Below are 21,973 nucleotides of genomic sequence, written 5' to 3'. Positions count from 1 at the left end.
CATTAATAAACAAACATCAGGTTGTGTATAACTTTCTATAATTGGTATAATCATAGCGACTAATCATAGGTCGCTGTTGACAATGGACAAGTGACGAGGCACTTAAATTTCGCACTAGTTTAAATCAGTGACCCAATACTCACTGGTTTACCAGTGAGCAACTTTGAATCTCACTGATTCACCAGTGACTTTTTTACTCACTGAATGAACCAGTGGATTTCTCACTGATTCAAATTAAGAGAGTAGAGGTAACTTTTTACTAGAAAAAAAAAGTCGGTAATGTTCATTCTTACGATTTTAGAAAGTAAACAAATTTATACATGAATATGCCTACAATTTGAAGGTAAAAAAATACAACAATTTTTCAAGTCAAATTAACAATAAATTGATGTAAAACTTTGCCTAAAAATTGACGAAAAATTTTTTCTAGTCAACTTTTGAAGTCAATTTGCATTCTAATTCGGGTAGTAAATTTACGTCAAATTGTATAGCAAGTATGTATTGTATAGCACATGTGTATAAATTGTCGTCATAAATGGAAAAGTCTGAAGTTGACGAAAAATTAAAAAAAACTTTTGTAAGTAAACTTGTGCTTAAAGCAAACTGTGCTATTACGGTGATTATTATTTGTTATCAACTTTTTGCCGCCATTTGTGACAAGTGTTTGAAACAGATAATTTTCTTATGACATAAATTTCTGATTGTTATCTCGATATTTTGGTGCCTTGTAATAAAATAAAATTATTACTTCCTACTAGTCTGTCAGCTAATTTAAGGGGGGGGGGGGTAGGGTTTTAAAAGCGAAAAAAAAGCATATTTTTGTGATTTTTTCCCGGCGAGATGAGTAATATAATTTCATTAAACTTAATCACATATTATTGTACAACTTTTAAAGAATATCAGAAAAAATTTTCAACGAAAAATATTCACTAATAAGCTGGTGACGTTGAATCTCCGGAGGCGCCTCGAAAAAAAGTCGTTTTGCGGTTAACATCATAACTCGTTACCCGATCATCGGAAAAAAAAAAATTGATATGCATTTTAAAGTTGATGTATTTCTCAAGGTGACCACGAAGTTTTTTTTTTTTTTTTTTTTTTTTTTTCGATTTTTTGCAGCACTTGGAAGTGAAAAACGCGATTTTAGCTAAAAAAAATCGCGGTTAATTTGTTATTAAAAAATAGAAAAAAATGAAAAACAAAAAAAAACTCTTCGTAGTTACCTGTTGATTTATGTGAAGAAGTAATGTTCAAATTTTCAAAGGGATCGGTTCAGTACATTTTGAGTCACGATGTTCACGGACTTTAAAAATAACGTTTTCGGAAAAATCCATTTAAAGTTTTTTATTCGTGAAAATTTGAAATAAACTATCAATCAAAGAATATGAATTTTATAGTTATATTGAGTCATTAGTTTACATTCTTTGAAAGACACACAGCCGGAGAAAGGGATTCGGAAGAACAAAGAAAACTGCAGCTGATTTCTACTAGGGGTATGTAGGGGCAGGTCGGGCACGTATAAAAATCAGGTATACCGGCCAGTCATTTGAAACGCTGTAACTCTGTTAGTTTTACTCGGATTGATTTAAAATTTGTACACAATATTCTTGACATATTGTTCATTCAGAAAAAAAATTTAAAAAAAAATTTTTCTTAAATAATTTTAAAACCCTACCCCCCCCCCCTTAATAATATCACATAACTTTTTTATACTACTATTTGGTGAACAGTATAAATTTCTTATAGTTAATTTATTTTTTATACTAAACTACATAACATTTACCCAGATTCCATCTGCAACATATTTGTCAATAATAGCTTATCGGGACATCTTGTTTCAAATGAATACTTTCATGTAGAAAAAATTATTTAACTAAACGTTTTTGTCTAAAGCCGTCAAATTAATTTCAATGAAACAAAAAAAAAACACTTCTAATTAATAATAAACTAAAGAAAAAAAAATTATTGTATTTATTTTTGTTATGACTGGGGTCATTTGTTCAAAGAGGTAATAAATCTTAAAGCGGGAAATAAAAAAAAATCTATTTAAGTTGCGATACGTTTATTTGTAAGTACAAAGCAGAATTAACAATATCTTTGAATAAGAATAGGAAAACTGTAAAAAAACTAATACACGAGACATAATATTGTTTTTCCATGAATAAAAATATTGTCTTAAATATTTATAATATTTAAAACATAAATAGACTTAAAGTTTTTTTTTTTAATTTATTGTTTGTTCAGTTATTAACTGACTGCCATCGATTGCCACGAAGAGCATATACTCTTGCCCATACTGAGATAATATCATTTGCTTCAGTACAACAATAAAGATCAACGAATTTTTCCAAAACTGTGAGCATGTTGGTTAAGTCTTCTAAAACTGCTTCACTGTCTTCAATTATTTTTTGCTTACTTGCCATGTACCTTATAAAGTACTTCTTAAAATTTTTTAGTGCATCAGCAATTTCAGTTTCTGCTTGTGAGCTTAATCCTTGTCCCTGAAATTTAAAGGACATTATTTTTTTTGCACTGAAAAAAAAAATAGTATCGCTGCAAAAACAATACCATAATATTGCAGTAACCATCTAAAGTTTCGAAAATCGTATATCATTAGATACTCTATAGAGGATACGAATTACGGTATACACTAATGCAAAAAATTAAAGGAGCAGAAAAAAATTTTATAAATTTTTTAGTGATTTTTGAAAGGCTGTAACTTGGTGAAAAAAAATCGTATCGAAAATTGAAAAAAAGCATTTTATAGCTTGAAATCTCTAGTTTAGGTGATTTTTTTTCAAAATTTTTTAAAAGCTCCGATTATTGCGCAAACATGAGAAATACCGCGAGCCAAAAAATTTCTAAATTTTTTTTTTTTTTCCGAAGAGCCCACGGACCGCGGAAAAATTCTTTCAACTAAACGAATGCATACATCGTTTAGCAAATTTATTCAGCTTCAATTTGGTTTTTTTTTTTTAACCTCGTAGGACGATTTGTCGCAGAGATATCAGCCTTCAAACAGAAAATGATCCTTTTGGCTTTGATCTTCGATATTTCAGGTACCAATGATCGCACAGAAAGTTGAAGGGCGGCGTTGAAAACTTGAATAAATTCCCTACAAGACCCTGTCATCATTTTTTGAAAAAAAAAATTTTTTTTTATTTTTAACATCTATTAGAAGAAAGTACAAAAAAATGACTTTTTTTGGTTTTTTAGTAAATCAACCGCTACTCTGCAAATATCAATAAAAAAAATAATGTTGCCAGGGACTTTTTTAGCTCAATGTACCCCCAAGACCCCTGTGAATTTTTAAATTGATCTATCGAACCGTTTTTTGGGAATCATCGATCAAAGTTTCGCTAAACAATTAAAGGAGCAAGTTTTGTTCCTTTAATTGTGTAATCATAATCAAAAGGAAAAAATTTTTTTTTTTCGACTTTTCTCAAATTTTGCGTTGGTAACTCAGCAAATGCAAGGAAATGACAAAAAAAATGAAAAATTTCCAAAAAATGTCAAAAAAAATCGAAGAAAAAAAAAAATTGAAACTTGTTTTTTGTTCTAAATTTTTTTTTTGACATTTTTTGGAAATTTTTCTTTTTTTTTTTCATTTCCTTGCATTTGCAGAGTTACCAACGCAAAAATTTGAGAAAAGTCGAAAAAAAAAATTTTTTTCATTTTGATTATGATTACACAATTAAAGGAACAAAACTTGCTCCTTTCATTGTTTAGCTAAACTTTGATCGATGATTCCCAAAAAACGGTTCGATAGATCAATTTAAAAATTCACAGGGGTCTTGGGGGTACATTGAACTAAAAAAGTCCCTGGCAACATTATTTTTTTTATCGATATTTGCAGAGTAGCGGTTGATTTACTAAAAAACCAAAAAAAGTCATTTTTTTGTACTTTCTTCTAATGGATGTTAAAAATAAAAAAAAATTTTTTTTTCAAAAAATGATGACAGGGTCTTGTAGGGAATTTATTCAAGTTTTCAACGCCGCCCTTCAACTTTCTGTGCGATCATTGGTACCTGAAATATCGAAGATCAAAGCCAAAAGGATCATTTTCTGTTTGAAGGCTGATATCTCTGCGACAAATCGTCCTACGAGGTTAAAAAAAAAACAAATTGAAGTTGAATAAATTTGCTAAACGATGTATGCATTCGTTTAGTTGAAAGAATTTTTCCGCGGTCCGTGGGCTCTTCGGAAAAAAAAAAAAATTTAGAAATTTTTTGGCTTGCGGTATTTCTCATGTTTGCGCAACAATCGGAGCTTTTAAAAAATTTTGAAAAAAATTCACCTAAACTAGAGATTTCAAGCTATAAAATGCTTTTTTTCAATTTTCGATACGATTTTTTTTCACCAAGTTACAGCCTTCTAAAAATCACTAAAAAATTTATAAAATTTTTCTGCTCCTTTAATTTTTTGCATTAGTGTATTCCCGTATTTTGCCGCAAAATACCATCGCTACGGCAAGTTTGCCGCAATTTAAGGTAATTTACGGCGATTTACGGCAGGTTGCTGTACTTTGCGGCATTTTTACCGTAAGCACGGTACAATACTTCACTTTATGATAAAATATTGTAATTTCGCAGTAAATCTGTACGTTTACAATGAAATACCACAAATTCACGCTAAATATCCCATAAATTGCCGCACCTTTACCGTAAAATACTACAGATCTCTGTAAAATACCGTGATTCTTCCGAATACTGTAAATTACGGTAATTATCATAATTTATGGTAAATACCGTGATTCGGATTCACCAGGGATAGTTACAATGCTATTAGTAAAGTCGTAGAACATCGATTTGAAGTATTATTATTTTGTCAATTATTTTTATATTGCCATGATACCAATTTTCAACTTCCCGCTAAGAAAATCAATGATTTTCGAAAAATTCGGGAAGTTATTGTTTTCACCTGATCGAGTTTTCATCAGATGTCGACGTTTTGAGGTCCTAGGAAGCTATTCTGGCTATTTTCAGAATGATGTCCGAATGTCTGTATGTATGTATGTATTCGCGCGCGCGCGCGCGTGTGTGTGTGTTTAGACAATGTGAATTGTCATCTTTGTCCTCAGCCTTGCGGTTCCCATTTTTCCCGTCTCGTTTCCGTCTGAAACTATACAAGTCATAGTACAGTAGTCACATGACCGATTATCACGTCGACGCATGTCCGTAAGGGTGAAGTGGAGGAGTCCCGAGGCTAGCCCTACGCCCAAAATTATCGGTCAATGACTTCGATCCTGGATCAATTAGCGATAAGACGTAAAATTTAGTTTTACTGTCATATACTAGCAATTTATTTGCGACTTTGTTAATGCGGATAACTACTTTGTAAATCGGGAAATTAACTTGCGTTATAGTTGTATTACTAGCAATTCTCTTGCGATATACTTTACTGTCCAAGTTTACTGATTATTATAAACAAAGTTAGTTCAATTAAATATTACTGTACGTTACCGGCGATATACTCGCAATATAAAATTATACTGTGCCACGCATCTGTCTACATTATATCCAGCGCTTGCACTTTCTTATAAGTAATTTTTATTATTATAATTGGCAATAAACAATCATTGCAATTGTTAATCATTCACTGTATCCATTATCTGTTCATCCTATTTATTTCCTATTTTACTGGTAAGATTATCGAATAGTCTGATAAAATAAATATTAATTAAGTTACAAATAGTAATTTGACCATCAATAAGAATATCCTATAATTTCATAAGCCGTGAGGTAAGTTGATAAGTTTTAACATGCGTTGCCGAGTTTGAATAAGTGCGGGTCTTTGCTTTGCAAGAACCCCAGCCCACTGCTCTGTCCAAGTAAAATAAAATTTGTTAGAGGCCAGCCTAAGCCAGGATTCAACCCACGAATTCTGGTGGCTGCTGGTAAAAATCGCTAAGACGAAAAGCGATTCGTCTCAGTGTGTGTACCTGAGTCGAAATATTAGACGTAAATTGAACGTTCTTAACCTTCCGTTACACGCGCTTTCTCTAGTGTCTCACTCGTATTCACGCCAACTCTATTATATATAATCATACATAAACAGATATGATCATGTCTGAACATTTTTCCCCTATTCGAGTGCAGATATGACCATACATGATCATACATGACCTCATATATGAGCTCATATATAATCATTCATGAACAGATATGATCATACATGACGTCATGCATGATCATATATGCGATCATATAGGATCATATAGGATCATACATGAACAGACATGATCATATCTGAGCGCATATATGATCATACATGAACAGATATGATCTTATTTAAGCATTTTTTCCCGGGATTAGCCAATTTTCAATGAAAATGGGCCTTCAAAGTTGCAGCGCCAGCCCAAATAGCGTAGAAAGGTATTTCGCTATCGCTGATTCTTATCCCTAAAAGAGTCCAATTAATTAAAACAAAATTAATAACAATATATTTACGATTAACGAAATAATTGAATGCAGACCCGATACTAAAAATAGTTTAGGAACCATCAATTTGTACAAATTTGCAACGACAAATTTAAATAGGTCTATTGTGACAATTTTATTATTCCTAACATCACATCATTTTTGGCTTTATGTAAAATCACCCAAAAAGGCCTTCGGTTGGCTCGCGTATCGCCGAATCCTCAAAACTCGCATATTTCCCTGTATTGTTGCATTAAAAATTGACTTACAAAGTTTTTCGAATATAAAAGAATTAAATTATCAATTTTTTATATTATTATTTTCATTTTTGTCATGCATTTTGTCGTCGCAATTCATGGTTGTAAAGTTCGTCTACTGCGTATGCAAGTGAACAGAAGTAAATTTAGCTTCAAAATATCCTTACCCGACTAGAATTTTTCATAAGGGCCTGACGAGGTCCTTATCGGGTTAACCTTATTTCAAATAAGGTCCCGATCAGGGTATCCTGACGAGGATCCTGATATGGATGTAACGCTTAAGACCCATGAGGTCCTTATCGGGATTGCCTTATCAGGACCTTACCAGGATATCCTCATCACGTCCTTATCAGGATTGCCTTATCAGGTCCTTACCAGGATATCCTCATCAAATCCTTATCAGGATTACCTTATTAGTAATTATTTTTAAAAAAATATTAAATTGCAAAACAAAAATAAACGAATTTTAATTCGATCGAGAATGTTATCTATTGTATTGAGAGCATTAATTAAAGGAAGTAAACATATTTTTTATTGATGAAAAAATCCCGATAACTGCTGGGCTCAAACCTGCGTCCTTTCGATTCAAAGTCCTCGATGCTATCCACTGGGCTAACATACACAAGTAATCTTGAAAGTGTAACCGTGCAGCAGCAGTTTAAGACGTGAGAGTGTGGCTCTCTCGCTTCAATTATTTTTTCTCTCTCTCTCTCTCGTATCTTCCCTGATTTGCGAGTGTGACTGAGTCTTGGCGGCAGTTTTAGCGCAGCATGGGACCGCAAATTAGTTCCTGCGCATAATTAGGTGGGGTCAACGCAGGTTGGTGGCCCAGAGAACTGACCCAAGAAGATTCATCAAAGAAGACGACACTCAAGTTCGAGAGCTGTAACCGATCAGTCTTATCCACTTTACACTCTCTAAAATCGTCTAATATATTTCTTTTCCGAGCATTTTATATATATAAAATAGTGAGTTAAGTTAACTTGTGGCAAATAATAAATTACGATAGTGTGTTCGTGATCCTGTGAACCATCTCACCATCTGAAGGGTCAATCATGTCTCTCATCGTTATCAAGGACTTTGCAGTGGGATACCAGGAAGATGCAAAGACGACCAGTACCGTCTGTAAGTTCTTAATGCTTTTGGTCGCCATATATATATATATATATATATATATATATATATATATATATATATATATATATATATATATATATATATATATATATATATACAATCAGCGGCGGGTATTCATACCGTACCCGGTTACAAGCGTGCCTTGCACATCTCTACTATTATCACTCTACCAACATACAACTCTCTTAAATAGATTTCTATGCGAAAATATCAATACTAAATATATTTATGTTGCAAAATAATTCTATGTAAAATTATCTCTATGTAAACTTATTCTATTAAGTATAAATATATGCGAAAATAATTCATGTCCAAAATATCTCTATATTATATATCTCTATGAAAATTAAGTCTCTACAAAATTTACTATAATATGACAGAATTAGGTGTTAACATATTTATATTATGGAATTTCTCCATAACTATACAACTCTCCTTAATATTTCTCTATTCTGCATATCTCTATGACACAACAATTCTATGAAAAAATTTTTCTATTTAAAAATTTTTCTATGTTGACAAAAGTCAGTTTCATAACATCTCTCAGCAAAAAAAAAACTAAGTTTTACGAATGATTTTGTGTCTTACCACCAGCAATCGCGTGGCGCTACCATAAAATTCCAACAACAATACAATAATAATGATAATGATTTAAGTAATTATAATTTTTTCTTTTTAAATGTCATTAAATTTGAATCCTGACTGTTAGTATTTTATTATAATTTAATTTGAATCCTGACTTTGTCAGTATTTTATTATAATTTCAAATTTAATGACATTTAAAAAGAAAAAATTATAAATACTTAAATCATTATCATTATTATTGTATTGTTGTTGGAACTTTATGGTAGCGCCACGCGATTGCTGGTGGTAAGACACAAAATCATTTGTAAAACTTGGTTTTTTTTTTGCTGAGAGATGTTATGAAACTGACTTTTGTCAACATAGAAAAATTTTTAAATAGAAAAATTTTTTCATAGAATTGTTGTGTCATAGAGATATGCAGAATAGAGAAATATTAAGGAGAGTTGTATAGTTATGGAGAAATTCCATAATATAAATATGTTAACACCTAATTCTGTCATATTATAGTAAATTTTGTAGAGACTTAATTTTCATAGAGATATATAATATAGAGATATTTTGGACATGAATTATTTTCGCATATATTTATACTTAATAGAATAAGTTTACATAGAGATAATTTTACATAGAATTATTTTGCAACATAAATATATTTAGTATTGATATTTTCGCATAGAAATCTATTTAAGAGAGTTGTATGTTGGTAGAGTGATAATAGTAGAGATGTGCAAGGCACGCTTGTAACCGGGTACGGTATGAATACCCGCCGCTGATTGCAGGTCTTTACTCTATAAAGTTTGGTGAGGTAATGAGAAAATTTGTACCCCACTCACCCGCACCATACCCCTCGTCCTCTGCGACGATATAAAGAGCGGTGTCCTCGCGCGCGAAAATATTTTATTCATAAATTTCGAAGAATAAAGAATAAAAAGAAATCCAAGGAATCCTTCTCAATTTAATCATAAAAAAAAATTATATATAGATTCCTTAGATTTGTAGGAAGCCCAAGCAGCCCAAATTTCTAGGTTGGATCCGAATAAAATATTTTTTTTGATTCTTCGACTCGATCTAGCTCTGCCTGCCCTTTTGACCTCTAAACATTATAGGATTTAGAGGAGGGAGAATTGATAAATTAAAGTTATATTATTATAGATTATAATTTTTTCTTGATTACTAAAAAAAATATTACAATTAATTGTCGATTTAAAAAAACGACTCACTTTATTAAGTGTAGTCGTTTTAATATCTACCATTGCCGCTAACATATTCGGGTTAAGCCCGTTAGTTGTCGTTTTTTGTCGATCGTAAAACGAATCACTGTATTGCGTGTGGTAGTTTTCAATATCCCCCCCACCACTTTCTTAACACTAATAGGTCTTTACTCTATGAAGTTTGTTGAGGTAATGAGAAAATTTGTACCCCACTCACCCGCACCATACCCCTCGTCATCTGCGACTATATAAAGAGCGGTGTCCTCGCGCGCGAGAATATTTTATTTATAAATTTCGAAGAGTAAAGAATAAAAAGGAATCCAAGGAATCCTTCTCAATTTAATCATAAAAAAAAATTATATATAGATTCCTTAGATTTGTAGGAAGCCCAAGCAGCCCAAATTTCTAGGTTGGATCCGAATAAAATATTTTTTTTGATTCTTCGACTCGATCTAGCTCTGCCTGCCCTTTTGACCTCTAAACATTATAGGATTTAGAGGAGGGAGAATTGATAAATTAAAGTTATATTATTATAGATTATAATTTTTTCTTGATTACTAAAAAAAATATTACAATTAATTGTCGATTTAAAAAAACGACTCACTTTATTAAGTGTAGTCGTTTTAATATCTACCATTGCCGCTAACATATTCGGGTTAAGCCCGTTAGTTGTCGTTTTTTGTCGATCGTAAAACGAATCACTGTATTGCGTGTGGTAGTTTTCAATATCCCCCCCACCACTTTCTTAACACTAATAGGTCTTTACTCTATGAAGTTTGGTGAGGTAATGAGAAAATTTGTACCCCACTCACCCGCACCATACCCCTCGTCCTCTGCGACTATATAAAGAGCGGTGTCCTCGCGCGCGAGAATATTTTATTCATAAATTTCGAAGAGTAAAGAATAAAAAGGAATCCAAGGAATCCTTCTCAATTTAAACATAAAAAAAAATTATATCTAGATTCCTTAGATTTGTAGGAAGCCCAAGCAGCCCAAATTTCTAGGTTGGATCCGAATAAAATATTTTTTTTGATTCTTCGACTCGATCTAGCTCTGCCTGCCCTTTTGACCTCTAAACATTATAGGATTTAGAGGAGGGAGAATTGATAAATTAAAGTTATATTATTATAGATTATAATTTTTTCTTGATTACTAAAAAAAATATTACAATTAATTGTCGATTTAAAAAAACGACTCACTTTATTAAGTGTAGTCGTTTTAATATCTACCATTGCCGCTAACATATTCGGGTTAAGCCCGTTAGTTGTCGATTTTTGTCGATCGTAAAACGAATCACTGTATTGCGTGTGGTAGTTTTCAATATCCCCCCCACCACTTTCTTAAAACTAATAGGTCTTTACTCTATGAAGTTTGGTGAGGTAATGAGAAAATTTGTACCCCACTCACCCGCACCATACCCCTCGCCTACTGGGACTATATAAAGAGCGGTGTCCTCGCGCGCGAGAATATTTTATTCATAAATTTCGAAGAGTAAAGATTAAAAAGGAATCCAAGGAATCCTTCTCAATTTAATCATAAAAAAAAATTATATATAGATTCCTTAGATTTGTAGGAAGCCCAAGCAGCCCAAATTTCTAGGTTGGATCCGAATAAAATATTTTTTTTGATTCTTCGACTCGATCTAGCTCTGCCTGCCTTTTTGACCTCTAAACATTATAGGATTTAGAGGAGGGAGAATTGATAAATTAAAGTTATATTATTATAGATTATAATTTTTTCTTGATTACTAAAAAAAATATTACAATTAATTGTCGATTTAAAAAAACGACTCACTTTATTAAGTGTAGTCGTTTTAATATCTACCATTGCCGCTAACATATTCGGGTTAAGCCCGTTAGTTGTCGTTTTTTGTCGATCGTAAAACGAATCACTGTATTGCGTGTGGTAGTTTTCAATATCCCCCCCACCACTTTCTTAAAACTAATAGGTCTTTACTCTATAAAGTTTGGTGAGGTAATGAGAAAATTTGTACCCCACTCACCCGCACCATACCCCTCGTCCTCTGCGACTATATAAAGAGCGGTGTCCTCGCGCGCGAGAATATTTTATTCATAAATTTCGAAGAGTAAAGAATAAAAAGGAATCCAAGGAATCCTTCTCAATTTAATCATAAAAAAAAATTATATATAGATTCCTTAGATTTGTAGGAAGCCCAAGCAGCCCAAATTTCTAGGTTGGATCCGAATAAAATATTTTTTTTGATTCTTCGACTCGATCTAGCTCTGCCTGCCCTTTTGACCTCTAACCATTATAGGATTTAGAGGAGGGAGAATTGATAAATTAAAGTTATATTATTATAGATTATAATTTTTTCTTGATTACTAAAAAAAATATTACAATTAATTGTCGATTTGAAAAAACCACTCACTTTATTAAGTGTAGTCGTTTTAATATCTACCATTGCCGCTAACATATTCGGGTTAAGCCCGTTAGTTGTCGTTTTTTGTCGATCGTAAAACGAATCACTGTATTGCGTGTGGTAGTTTTCAATATCCCCCCCACCACTTTCTTAAAACTAATAGGTCTTTACTCTATGAAGTTTGGTGAGGTAATGAGAAAATTTGTACCCCACTCACCCGCACCATACCCCTCGTCATCTGCGACTATATAAAGAGCGGTGTCCTCGCGCGCGAGAATATTTTATTCATAAATTTCGAAGAGTAAAGAATAAAAAGGAATCCAAGGAATCCTTCTCAATTTAATCATAAAAAAAAATGATATATAGATTCCTTAGATTTGTAGGAAGCCCAAGCAGCCCAAATTTCTAGGTTGGATCCGAATAAAATATTTTTTTTGATTCTTCGACTCGATCTAGCTCTGCCTGCCCTTTTGACCTCTAAACATTATAGGATTTAGAGGAGGGAGAATTGATAAATTAAAGTTATATTATTATAGATTATAATTTTTTCTTGATTACTAAAAAAAATATGACAATTAATTGTCGATTTAAAAAAACGACTCACTTTATTAAGTGTAGTCGTTTTAATTTCTACCATTGCCGCTAACATATTCGGGTTAAGCCCGTTAGTTGTCGTTTTTTGTCGATCGTAAAACGACTCACTGTATTGCGTGTGGTAGGTTTCAATATCCCCCCCACCACTTTCTTAAAACTAATAGGTCTTTACTCTATGAAGTTTGGTGAGGTAATGAGAAAATTTGTACCCAGCTCACCCGCACCATACCCCTCGTCCTCTGCGACTATATAAAGAGCGGTGTCCTCGCGCGCGAGAATATTTTATTCATAAATTTCGAAGAGTAAAGAATAAAAAGGAATCCAAGGAATCCTGCTCAATTTAATCATAAAAAAAAATTATATATAGATTCCTTAGATTTGTAGGAAGCCCAAGCAGCCCAAATTTCTAGGTTGGATCCGAATAAAATATTTTTTTTGATTTTTCGACTCGATCTAGCTCTGCCTGCCCTTTTGACCTCTAAACATTATAGGATTCAGAGGAGGGAGAATTGATAAATTAAAGTTATATTATTATAGATTATAATTTTTTCTTGATTACTAAAAAAAATATTACAATTAATTGTCGATTTAAAAAAACGACTCACTTTATTAAGTGTAGTCGTTTTAATATCTACCATTGCCGCTAACATATTCGGGTTAAGCCCGTTAGTTGTCGTTTTTTGTCGATCGTAAAACGAATCACTGTATTGCGTGTGGTAGTTTTCAATATCCCCCCCACCACTTTCTTAAAACTAATAGGTCTTTACTCTATGAAGTTTGGTGAGGTAATGAGAAAATTTGTACCCCACTCACCCGCACCATACCCCTCGTCCTCTGCGACTATATAAAGAGCGGTGTCCTCGCGCGCGAGAATATTTTATTCATAAATTTCGAAGAGTAAAGAATAAAAAGGAATCCAAGGAATCCTTCTCAATTTAATCATAAAAAAAAATTATATATAGATTCCTTAGATTTGTAGGAAGCCTAAGCAGCCCAAATTTCTAGGTTGGATCCGAATAAAATATTTTTTTTGATTCTTCGACTCGATCTAGCTCTGCCTGCCCTTTTGACCTCTTAACATTATAGGATTTAGAGGAGGGAGAATTGATAAATTAAAGTTATATTATTATAGATTATAATTTTTTCTTGATTACTAAAAAAAATATTACAATTAATTGTCGATTTAAAAAAACGACTCACTTTATTAAGTGTAGTCGTTTTAATATCTACCATTGCCGCTAACATATTCGGGTTAAGCCCGTTAGTTGTCGTTTTTTGTCGATCGTAAAACGAATCACTGTATTGCGTGTGGTAGTTTTCAATATCCCCCCCACCACTTTCTTAAAACTAATAGGTCTTTACTCTATGAAGTTTGGTGAGGTAATGAGAAAATTTGTACCCCACTCACCCGCACCATACCCCTCGTCATCTGCGACTATATAAAGAGCGGTGTCCTCGCGCGCGAGAATATTTTATTCATAAATTTCGAAGAGTAAAGAATAAAAAGGAATCCAAGGAATCCTTCTCAATTTAATCATAAAAAAAAATTATATATAGATTCCTTAGATTTGTAGGAAGCCCAAGCAGCCCAAATTTCTAGGTTGGATCCGAATAAAATATTTTTTTTGATTCTTCGACTCGATCTAGCTCTGCCTGCCTTTTTGACCTCTAAACATTATAGGATTTAGAGGAGGGAGAATTGATAAATTAAAGTTATATTATTATAGATTATAATTTTTTCTTGATTACTAAAAAAAATATTACAATTAATTGTCGATTTAAAAAAACGACTCACTTTATTAAGTGTAGTCGTTTTAATATCTACCATTGCCGCTAACATATTCGGGTTAAGCCCGTTAGTTGTCGTTTTTTGTCGATCGTAAAACGAATCACTGTATTGCGTGTGGTAGTTTTCAATATCCCCCCCACCACTTTCTTAAAACTAATAGGTCTTTACTCTATAAAGTTTGGTGAGGTAATGAGAAAATTTGTACCCCACTCACCCGCACCATACCCCTCGTCCTCTGCGACTATATAAAGAGCGGTGTCCTCGCGCGCGAGAATATTTTATTCATAAATTTCGAAGAGTAAAGAATAAAAAGGAATCCAAGGAATCCTTCTCAATTTAATCATAAAAAAAAATTATATATAGATTCCTTAGATTTGTAGGAAGCCCAAGCAGCCCAAATTTCTAGGTTGGATCCGAATAAAATATTTTTTTTGATTCTTCGACTCGATCTAGCTCTGCCTGCCCTTTTGACCTCTAAACATTATAGGATTTAGAGGAGGGAGAATTAATAAATTAAAGTTATATTATTATAGATTATAATTTTTTCTTGATTACTAAAAAAAATAATACAATTAATTGTCGATTTAAAAAAACGACTCACTTTATTAAGTGTAGTCGTTTTAATATCTACCATTGCCGCTAACATATTCGGGTTAAGCCCGTTAGTTGTCGTTTTTTGTCGATCGTAAAACGAATCACTGTATTGCGTGTGGTAGTTTTCAATATCCCCCCCACCACTTTCTTAAAACTAATAGGTCTTTACTCTACGAAGTTTGGTGAGGTAATGAGAAAATTTGTACCCCACTCACCCGCACCATACCCCTCGTCCTCTGCGACTATATAAAGAGCGGTGTCCTCGCGCGCGAGAATATTTTATTCATAAATTTCGAAGAGTAAAGAATAAAAAGGAATCCAAGGAATCCTTCTCAATTTAATCATAAAAAAAATTTATATATAGATTCCTTAGATTTGTAGGAAGCCCAGGCAGCCCAAATTTCTAGGTTGGATCCGAATAAAATATTTTTTTTGATTCTTCGACTCGATCTAGCTCTGCCTGCCCTTTTGACCTCTAACCATTATAGGATTTAGAGGAGGGAGAATTGATAAATTAAAGTTATATTATTATAGATTATAATTTTTTCTTGATTACTAAAAAAAATATTACAATTAATTGTCGATTTGAAAAAACCACTCACTTTATTAAGTGTAGTCGTTTTAATATCTACCATTGCCGCTAACATATTCGGGTTAAGCCCGTTAGTTGTCGTTTTTTGTCGATCGTAAAACGAATCACTGTATTGCGTGTGGTAGTTTTCAATATCCCCCCCACCACTTTCTTAAAACTAATAGGTCTTTACTCTATGAAGTTTGGTGAGGTAATGAGAAAATTTGTACCCCACTCACCCGCACCATACCCCTCGTCATCTGCGACTATATAAAGAGCGGTGTCCTCGCGCGCGAGAATATTTTATTCATAAATTTCGAAGAGTAAAGAATAAAAAGGAATCCAAGGAATCCTTCTCAATTTAATCATAAAAAAAAATTATATATAGATTCCTTAGATTTGTAGGAAGCCCAAGCAGCCCAAATTTCTAGGTTGGATCCGAATAAAATATTTTTTTTGATTCTTCGACTCGATCTAGCTCTGCCTGCCCTTTTGACCTCTAACCATTATAGGATTTAGAGGAGGGAGAATTGATAAATTAAAGTTATATTATTATAGATTATAATTTTTTCTTGATTACTAAAAAAAATATTACAATTAATTGTCGATTTGAAAAAACCACTCACTTTATTAAGTGTAGTCGTTTTAATATCTACCATTGCCGCTAACATATTCGGGTTAAGCCCGTTAGTTGTCGTTTTTTGTCGATCGTAAAACGAATCACTGTATTGCGTGTGGTAGTTTTCAATATCCCCCCCACCACTTTCTTAAAACTAATAGGTCTTTACTCTATGAAGTTTGGTGAGGTAATGAGAAAATTTGTACCCCACTCACCCGCACCATACCCCTCGTCATCTGCGACTATATAAAGAGCGGTGTCCTCGCGCGCGAGAATATTTTATTCATAAATTTCGAAGAGTAAAGAATAAAAAGGAATCCAAGGAATCCTTCTCAATTTAATCATAAAAAAAATTTATATATAGATTCCTTAGATTTGTAGGAAGCCCAGGCAGCCCAAATTTCTAGGTTGGATCCGAATAAAATATTTTTTTTGATTCTTCGACTCGATCTAGCTCTGCCTGCCCTTTTGACCTCTAAACATTATAGGATTTAGAGGAGGGAGAATTGATAAATTAAAGTTATATTATTATAGATTATAATTTTTTCTTGATTACTAAAAAAAATATTACAATTAATTGTCGATTTAAAAAAACGACTCACTTTATTAAGTGTAGTCGTTTTAATATCTACCATTGCCGCTAACATATTCGGGTTAAGCCCGTTAGTTGTCGTTTTTTGTCGATCGTAAAACGAATCACTGTATTGCGTGTGGTAGTTTTCAATATCCCCCCCACCACTTTCTTAAAACTAATAGGTCTTTACTCTATGAAGTTTGGTGAGGTAATGAGAAAATTTGTACCCCACTCACCCGCACCATACCCCTCGTCCTCTGCGACTATATAAAGAGCGGTGTCCTCGCGCGCGAGAATATTTTATTCATAAATTTCGAAGAGTAAAGAATAAAAAGGAATCCAAGAAATCCTTCTCAATTTAATCATAAAAGAAAATTATATATAGATTCCTTAGATTTGTAGGAAGCCCAAGCAGCCCAAATTTCTAGGTTGGATCCGAATAAAATATTTTTTTTGATTCTTCGACTCGATCTAGCTCTGCCTGCCCTTTTGACCTCTAAACATTATAGGATTTAGAGGAGGGAGAATTGATAAATTAAAGTTATATTATTATAGATTATAATTTTTTCTTGATTACTAAAAAAAATATTACAATTAATTGTCGATTTAAAAAAACCACTCACTTTATTGAGTGTAGTCGTTTTAATATCTACCATTGCCGCTAACAGATTCGGGTTAAGCCCGTTAGTTGTCGTTTTTTGTCGATCGTAAAACGACTCACTGTATTGCGTGTGGTAGTTTTCAATATCCCCCTCACCACTTTCTTAAAACTAATAGGTCTTTACTCTATGAAGTTTGGTGAGGTAATGAGAAAATTTGTACCCCACTCACCCACACCATACCCCTCGTCCTCTGCGACTATATAAAGAGCGGTGTCCTCGCGCGCGAGAATATTTTATTCATAAATTTCGAAGAGTAAAGAATGAAAAGGAATCCAAGGAATCCTTCTCAATTTAATCATAAAAAAAAATTATATATAGATTCCTTAGATTTGTAGGAAGCCCAAGCAGCCCAAATTTCTAGGTTGGATCCGAATAAAATATTTTTTTTGATTCTTCGACTCGATCTAGCTCTGCCTGCCCTTTTGACCTCTAAACATTATAGGATTTAGAGGAGGGAGAATTGATAAATTAAAGTTATATTATTATAGATTATAATTTTTTCTTGATTACTAAAAAAAATATTACAATTAATTGTCGATTTAAAAAAACCACTCACTTTATTAAGTGTAGTCGTTTTAATATCTACCATTGCCGCTAACATATTCGGGTTGAGCCCGTTAGTTGTCGTTTTTTGTCGATCGTAAAACGAATCACTGTATTGCGTGTGGTAGTTTTCAATATCCCCCCCACCACTTTCTTAAAACTAATAGGTCTTTACTCTATGAAGTTTGGTGAGGTAATGAGAAAATTTGTACCCCACTCACCCGCACCATACCCCTCGTCCTCTGCGACTATATAAAGAGCGGTGTCCTCGCGCGCGAAAATATTTTATTCATAAATTTCGAAGAGTAAAGAATAAAAAGGAATCCAAGGAATCCTTCTCAATTTAATCATAAAAAAAAAATGATATATAGATTCCTTAGATTTGTAGGAAGCCCAAGCAGCCCAAATTTCTAGGTTGGATCCGAATAAAATATTTTTTTTGATTCTTCGACTCGATCTAGCTCTGCCTGTACTTTTGACCTCTAAACATTATAGGATTTAGAGGAGGGAGAATTGATAAATTAAAGTTATATTATTATAGATTATAATTTTTTCTTGATTACTAAAAAAAATATTACAATTAATTGTCGATTTAAAAAAACCACTCACTTTATTAAGTGTAGTCGTTTTAATATCTACCATTGCCGCTAACATATTCGGGTTGAGCCCGTTAGTTGTCGTTTTTTGTCGATCGTAAAACGAATCACTGTATTGCGTGTGGTAGTTTTCAATATCCCCCCCACCACTTTCTTAAAACTAATAGGTCTTTACTCTATGAAGTTTGGTGAGGTAATGAGAAAATTTGTACCCCACTCACCCGCACCATACCCCTCGTCCTCTGCGACTATATAAAGAGCGGTGTCCTCGCGCGCGAAAATATTTTATTCATAAATTTCGAAGAGTAAAGAATAAAAAGGAATCCAAGGAATCCTTCTCAATTTAATCATAAAAAAAAATGATATATAGATTCCTTAGATTTGTAGGAAGCCCAAGCAGCCCAAATTTCTAGGTTGGATCCGAATAAAATATTTTTTTTGATTCTTCGACTCGATCTAGCTCTGCCTGCCCTTTTGACCTCTAAACATTATAGGATTTAGAGGAGGGAGAATTGATAAATTAAAGTTATATTATTATAGATTATAATTTTTTCTTGATTACTAAAAAAAATATGACAATTAATTGTCGATTTAAAAAAACGACTCACTTTATTAAGTGTAGTCGTTTTAATTTCTACCATTGCCGCTAACATATTCGGGTTAAGCCCGTTAGTTGTCGTTTTTTGTCGATCGTAAAACGACTCACTGTATTGCGTGTGGTAGGTTTCAATATCCCCCCCACCACTTTCTTAAAACTAATAGGTCTTTACTCTATGAAGTTTGGTGAGGTAATGAGAAAATTTGTACCCAGCTCACCCGCACCATACCCCTCGTCCTCTGCGACTATATAAAGAGCGGTGTCCTCGCGCGCGAAAATATTTTATTCATAAATTTCGAAGAGTAAAGAATAAAAAGGAATCCAAGGAATCCTTCTCAATTTAATCATAAAAAAAAAATGATATATAGATTCCTTAGATTTGTAGGAAGCCCAAGCAGCCCAAATTTCTAGGTTGGATCCGAATAAAATATTTTTTTTGATTCTTCGACTCGATCTAGCTCTGCCTGTACTTTTGACCTCTAAACATTATAGGATTTAGAGGAGGGAGAATTGATAAATTAAAGTTATATTATTATAGATTATAATTTTTTCTTGATTACTAAAAAAAATATTACAATTAATTGTCGATTTAAAAAAACGACTCACTTTATTAAGTGTAGTCGTTTTAATATCTACCATTGCCGCTAACATATTCGGGTTAAGCCCGTTAGTTGTCGTTTTTTGTCGATCGTAAAACGAATCACTGTATTGCGTGTGGTAGTTTTCAATATCCCCCCCACCACTTTCTTAAAACTAATAGGTCTTTACTCTATGAAGTTTGGTGAGGTAATGAGAAAATTTGTACCCCACTCACCCGCACCATACCCCTCGTCATCTGCGACTATATAAAGAGCGGTGTCCTCGCGCGCGAGAATATTTTATTCATAAATTTCGAAGAGTAAAGAATAAAAAGGAATCCAAGGAATCCTTCTCAATTTAATCATAAAAAAAAATTATATATAGATTCCTTAGATTTGTAGGAAGCCCAAGCAGCCCAAATTTCTAGGTTGGATCCGAATAAAATATTTTTTTTGATTCTTCGACTCGATCTAGCTCTGCCTGCCTTTTTGACCTCTAAACATTATAGGATTTAGAGGAGGGAGAATTGATAAATTAAAGTTATATTATTATAGATTATAATTTTTTCTTGATTACTAAAAAAAATATTACAATTAATTGTCGATTTGAAAAAACCACTCACTTTATTAAGTGTAGTCGTTTTAATATCTACCATTGCCGCTAACATATTCGGGTTAAGCCCGTTAGTTGTCGATTTTTGTCGATCGTAAAACGAATCACTGTATTGCGTGTGGTAGTTTTCAATATCCCCCCCACCACTTTCTTAAAACTAATAGGTCTTTACTCTATGAAGTTTGGTGAGGTAATGAGAAAATTTGTACCCCACTCACCCGCACCATACCCCTCGCCTACTGGGACTATATAAAGAGCGGTGTCCTCGCGCGCGAGAATATTTTATTCATAAATTTCGAAGAGTAAAGATTAAAAAGGAATCCAAGGAATCCTTCTCAATTTAATCATAAAAAAAAATTATATATAGATTCCTTAGATTTGTAGGAAGCCCAAGCAGCCCAAATTTCTAGGTTGGATCCGAATAAAATATTTTTTTTGATTCTTCGACTCGATCTAGCTCTGCCTGCCCTTTTGACCTCTAAACATTATAGGATTTAGAGGAGGGAGAATTGATAAATTAAAGTTATATTATTATAGATTATAATTTTTTCTTGATTACTAAAAAAAATATGACAATTAATTGTCGATTTAAAAAAACGACTCACTTTATTAAGTGTAGTCGTTTTAATTTCTACCATTGCCGCTAACATATTCGGGTTAAGCCCGTTAGTTGTCGTTTTTTGTCGATCGTAAAACGACTCACTGTATTGCGTGTCGTAGGTTTCAATATCCCCCCCACCACTTTCTTAAAACTAATAGGTCTTTACTCTATGAAGTTTGGTGAGGTAATGAGAAAATTTGTACCCAGCTCACCCGCACCATACCCCTCGTCCTCTGCGACTATATAAAGAGCGGTGTCCTCGCGCGCGAGAATATTTTATTCATAAATTTCGAAGAGTAAAGAATAAAAAGGAATCCAAGGAATCCTGCTCAATTTAATCATAAAAAAAAATTATATATAGATTCCTTAGATTTGTAGGAAGCCCAAGCAGCCCAAATTTCTAGGTTGGATCCGAATAAAATATTTTTTTTGATTTTTCGACTCGATCTAGCTCTGCCTGCCCTTTTGACCTCTAAACATTATAGGATTCAGAGGAGGGAGAATTGATAAATTAAAGTTATATTATTATAGATTATAATTTTTTCTTGATTACTAAAAAAAATATTACAATTAATTGTCGATTTAAAAAAACGACTCACTTTATTAAGTGTAGTCGTTTTAATATCTACCATTGCCGCTAACATATTCGGGTTAAGCCCGTTAGTTGTCGTTTTTTGTCGATCGTAAAACGAATCACTGTATTGCGTGTGGTAGTTTTCAATATCCCCCCCACCACTTTCTTAAAACTAATAGGTCTTTACTCTATGAAGTTTGGTGAGGTAATGAGAAAATTTGTACCCCACTCACCCGCACCATACCCCTCGTCCTCTGCGACTATATAAAGAGCGGTGTCCTCGCGCGCGAGAATATTTTATTCATAAATTTCGAAGAGTAAAGAATAAAAAGGAATCCAAGGAATCCTTCTCAATTTAATCATAAAAAAAAATTATATATAGATTCCTTAGATTTGTAGGAAGCCTAAGCAGCCCAAATTTCTAGGTTGGATCCGAATAAAATATTTTTTTTGATTCTTCGACTCGATCTAGCTCTGCCTG

At 33.2% G+C, this 21,973-nt stretch overlaps 2 protein-coding genes across 3 annotated transcripts in view; one reads left to right on the top strand and one right to left on the bottom strand.

Annotated features, from left to right (window-relative positions):
- Nucleotides 1–2,053: 2,053 nt before the first annotated feature.
- The window catches only part of LOC130665373 (SET and MYND domain-containing protein 4-like), a 57,801-nt gene continuing 37,881 nt past the window's right edge, over nt 2,054–21,973 (bottom strand). Inside the window, exon 5 of the mRNA XM_057465710.1 lies at nt 2,054–2,498. Within this exon, the coding sequence (XP_057321693.1) occupies nt 2,238–2,498 (261 nt within the window). The 3' untranslated portion in view covers nt 2,054–2,237. The remainder of the gene's footprint in view (nt 2,499–21,973) is intronic.
- LOC130665374 (chymotrypsin-1-like) overlaps nt 7,427–21,973 on the top strand; it is a 60,834-nt gene continuing 46,287 nt past the window's right edge. The window contains exon 1 of one of the 2 annotated variants that reach the window (XM_057465714.1): nt 7,427–7,798. In XM_057465714.1, coding sequence (XP_057321697.1) covers nt 7,775–7,798 — 24 coding nt within the window. In that variant the 5' untranslated portion in view covers nt 7,427–7,774. The remainder of the gene's footprint in view (nt 7,799–21,973) is intronic. The other variant, XM_057465715.1, reaches the window with a different exon arrangement.

This window comes from Microplitis mediator, chromosome 3 (assembly GCF_029852145.1).
Source record: "Microplitis mediator isolate UGA2020A chromosome 3, iyMicMedi2.1, whole genome shotgun sequence".
In the NCBI taxonomy this organism is placed as follows: Eukaryota; Metazoa; Arthropoda; class Insecta; order Hymenoptera; family Braconidae; genus Microplitis; species Microplitis mediator.
This window is presented reverse-complemented; position numbering and strand designations above follow the sequence as displayed.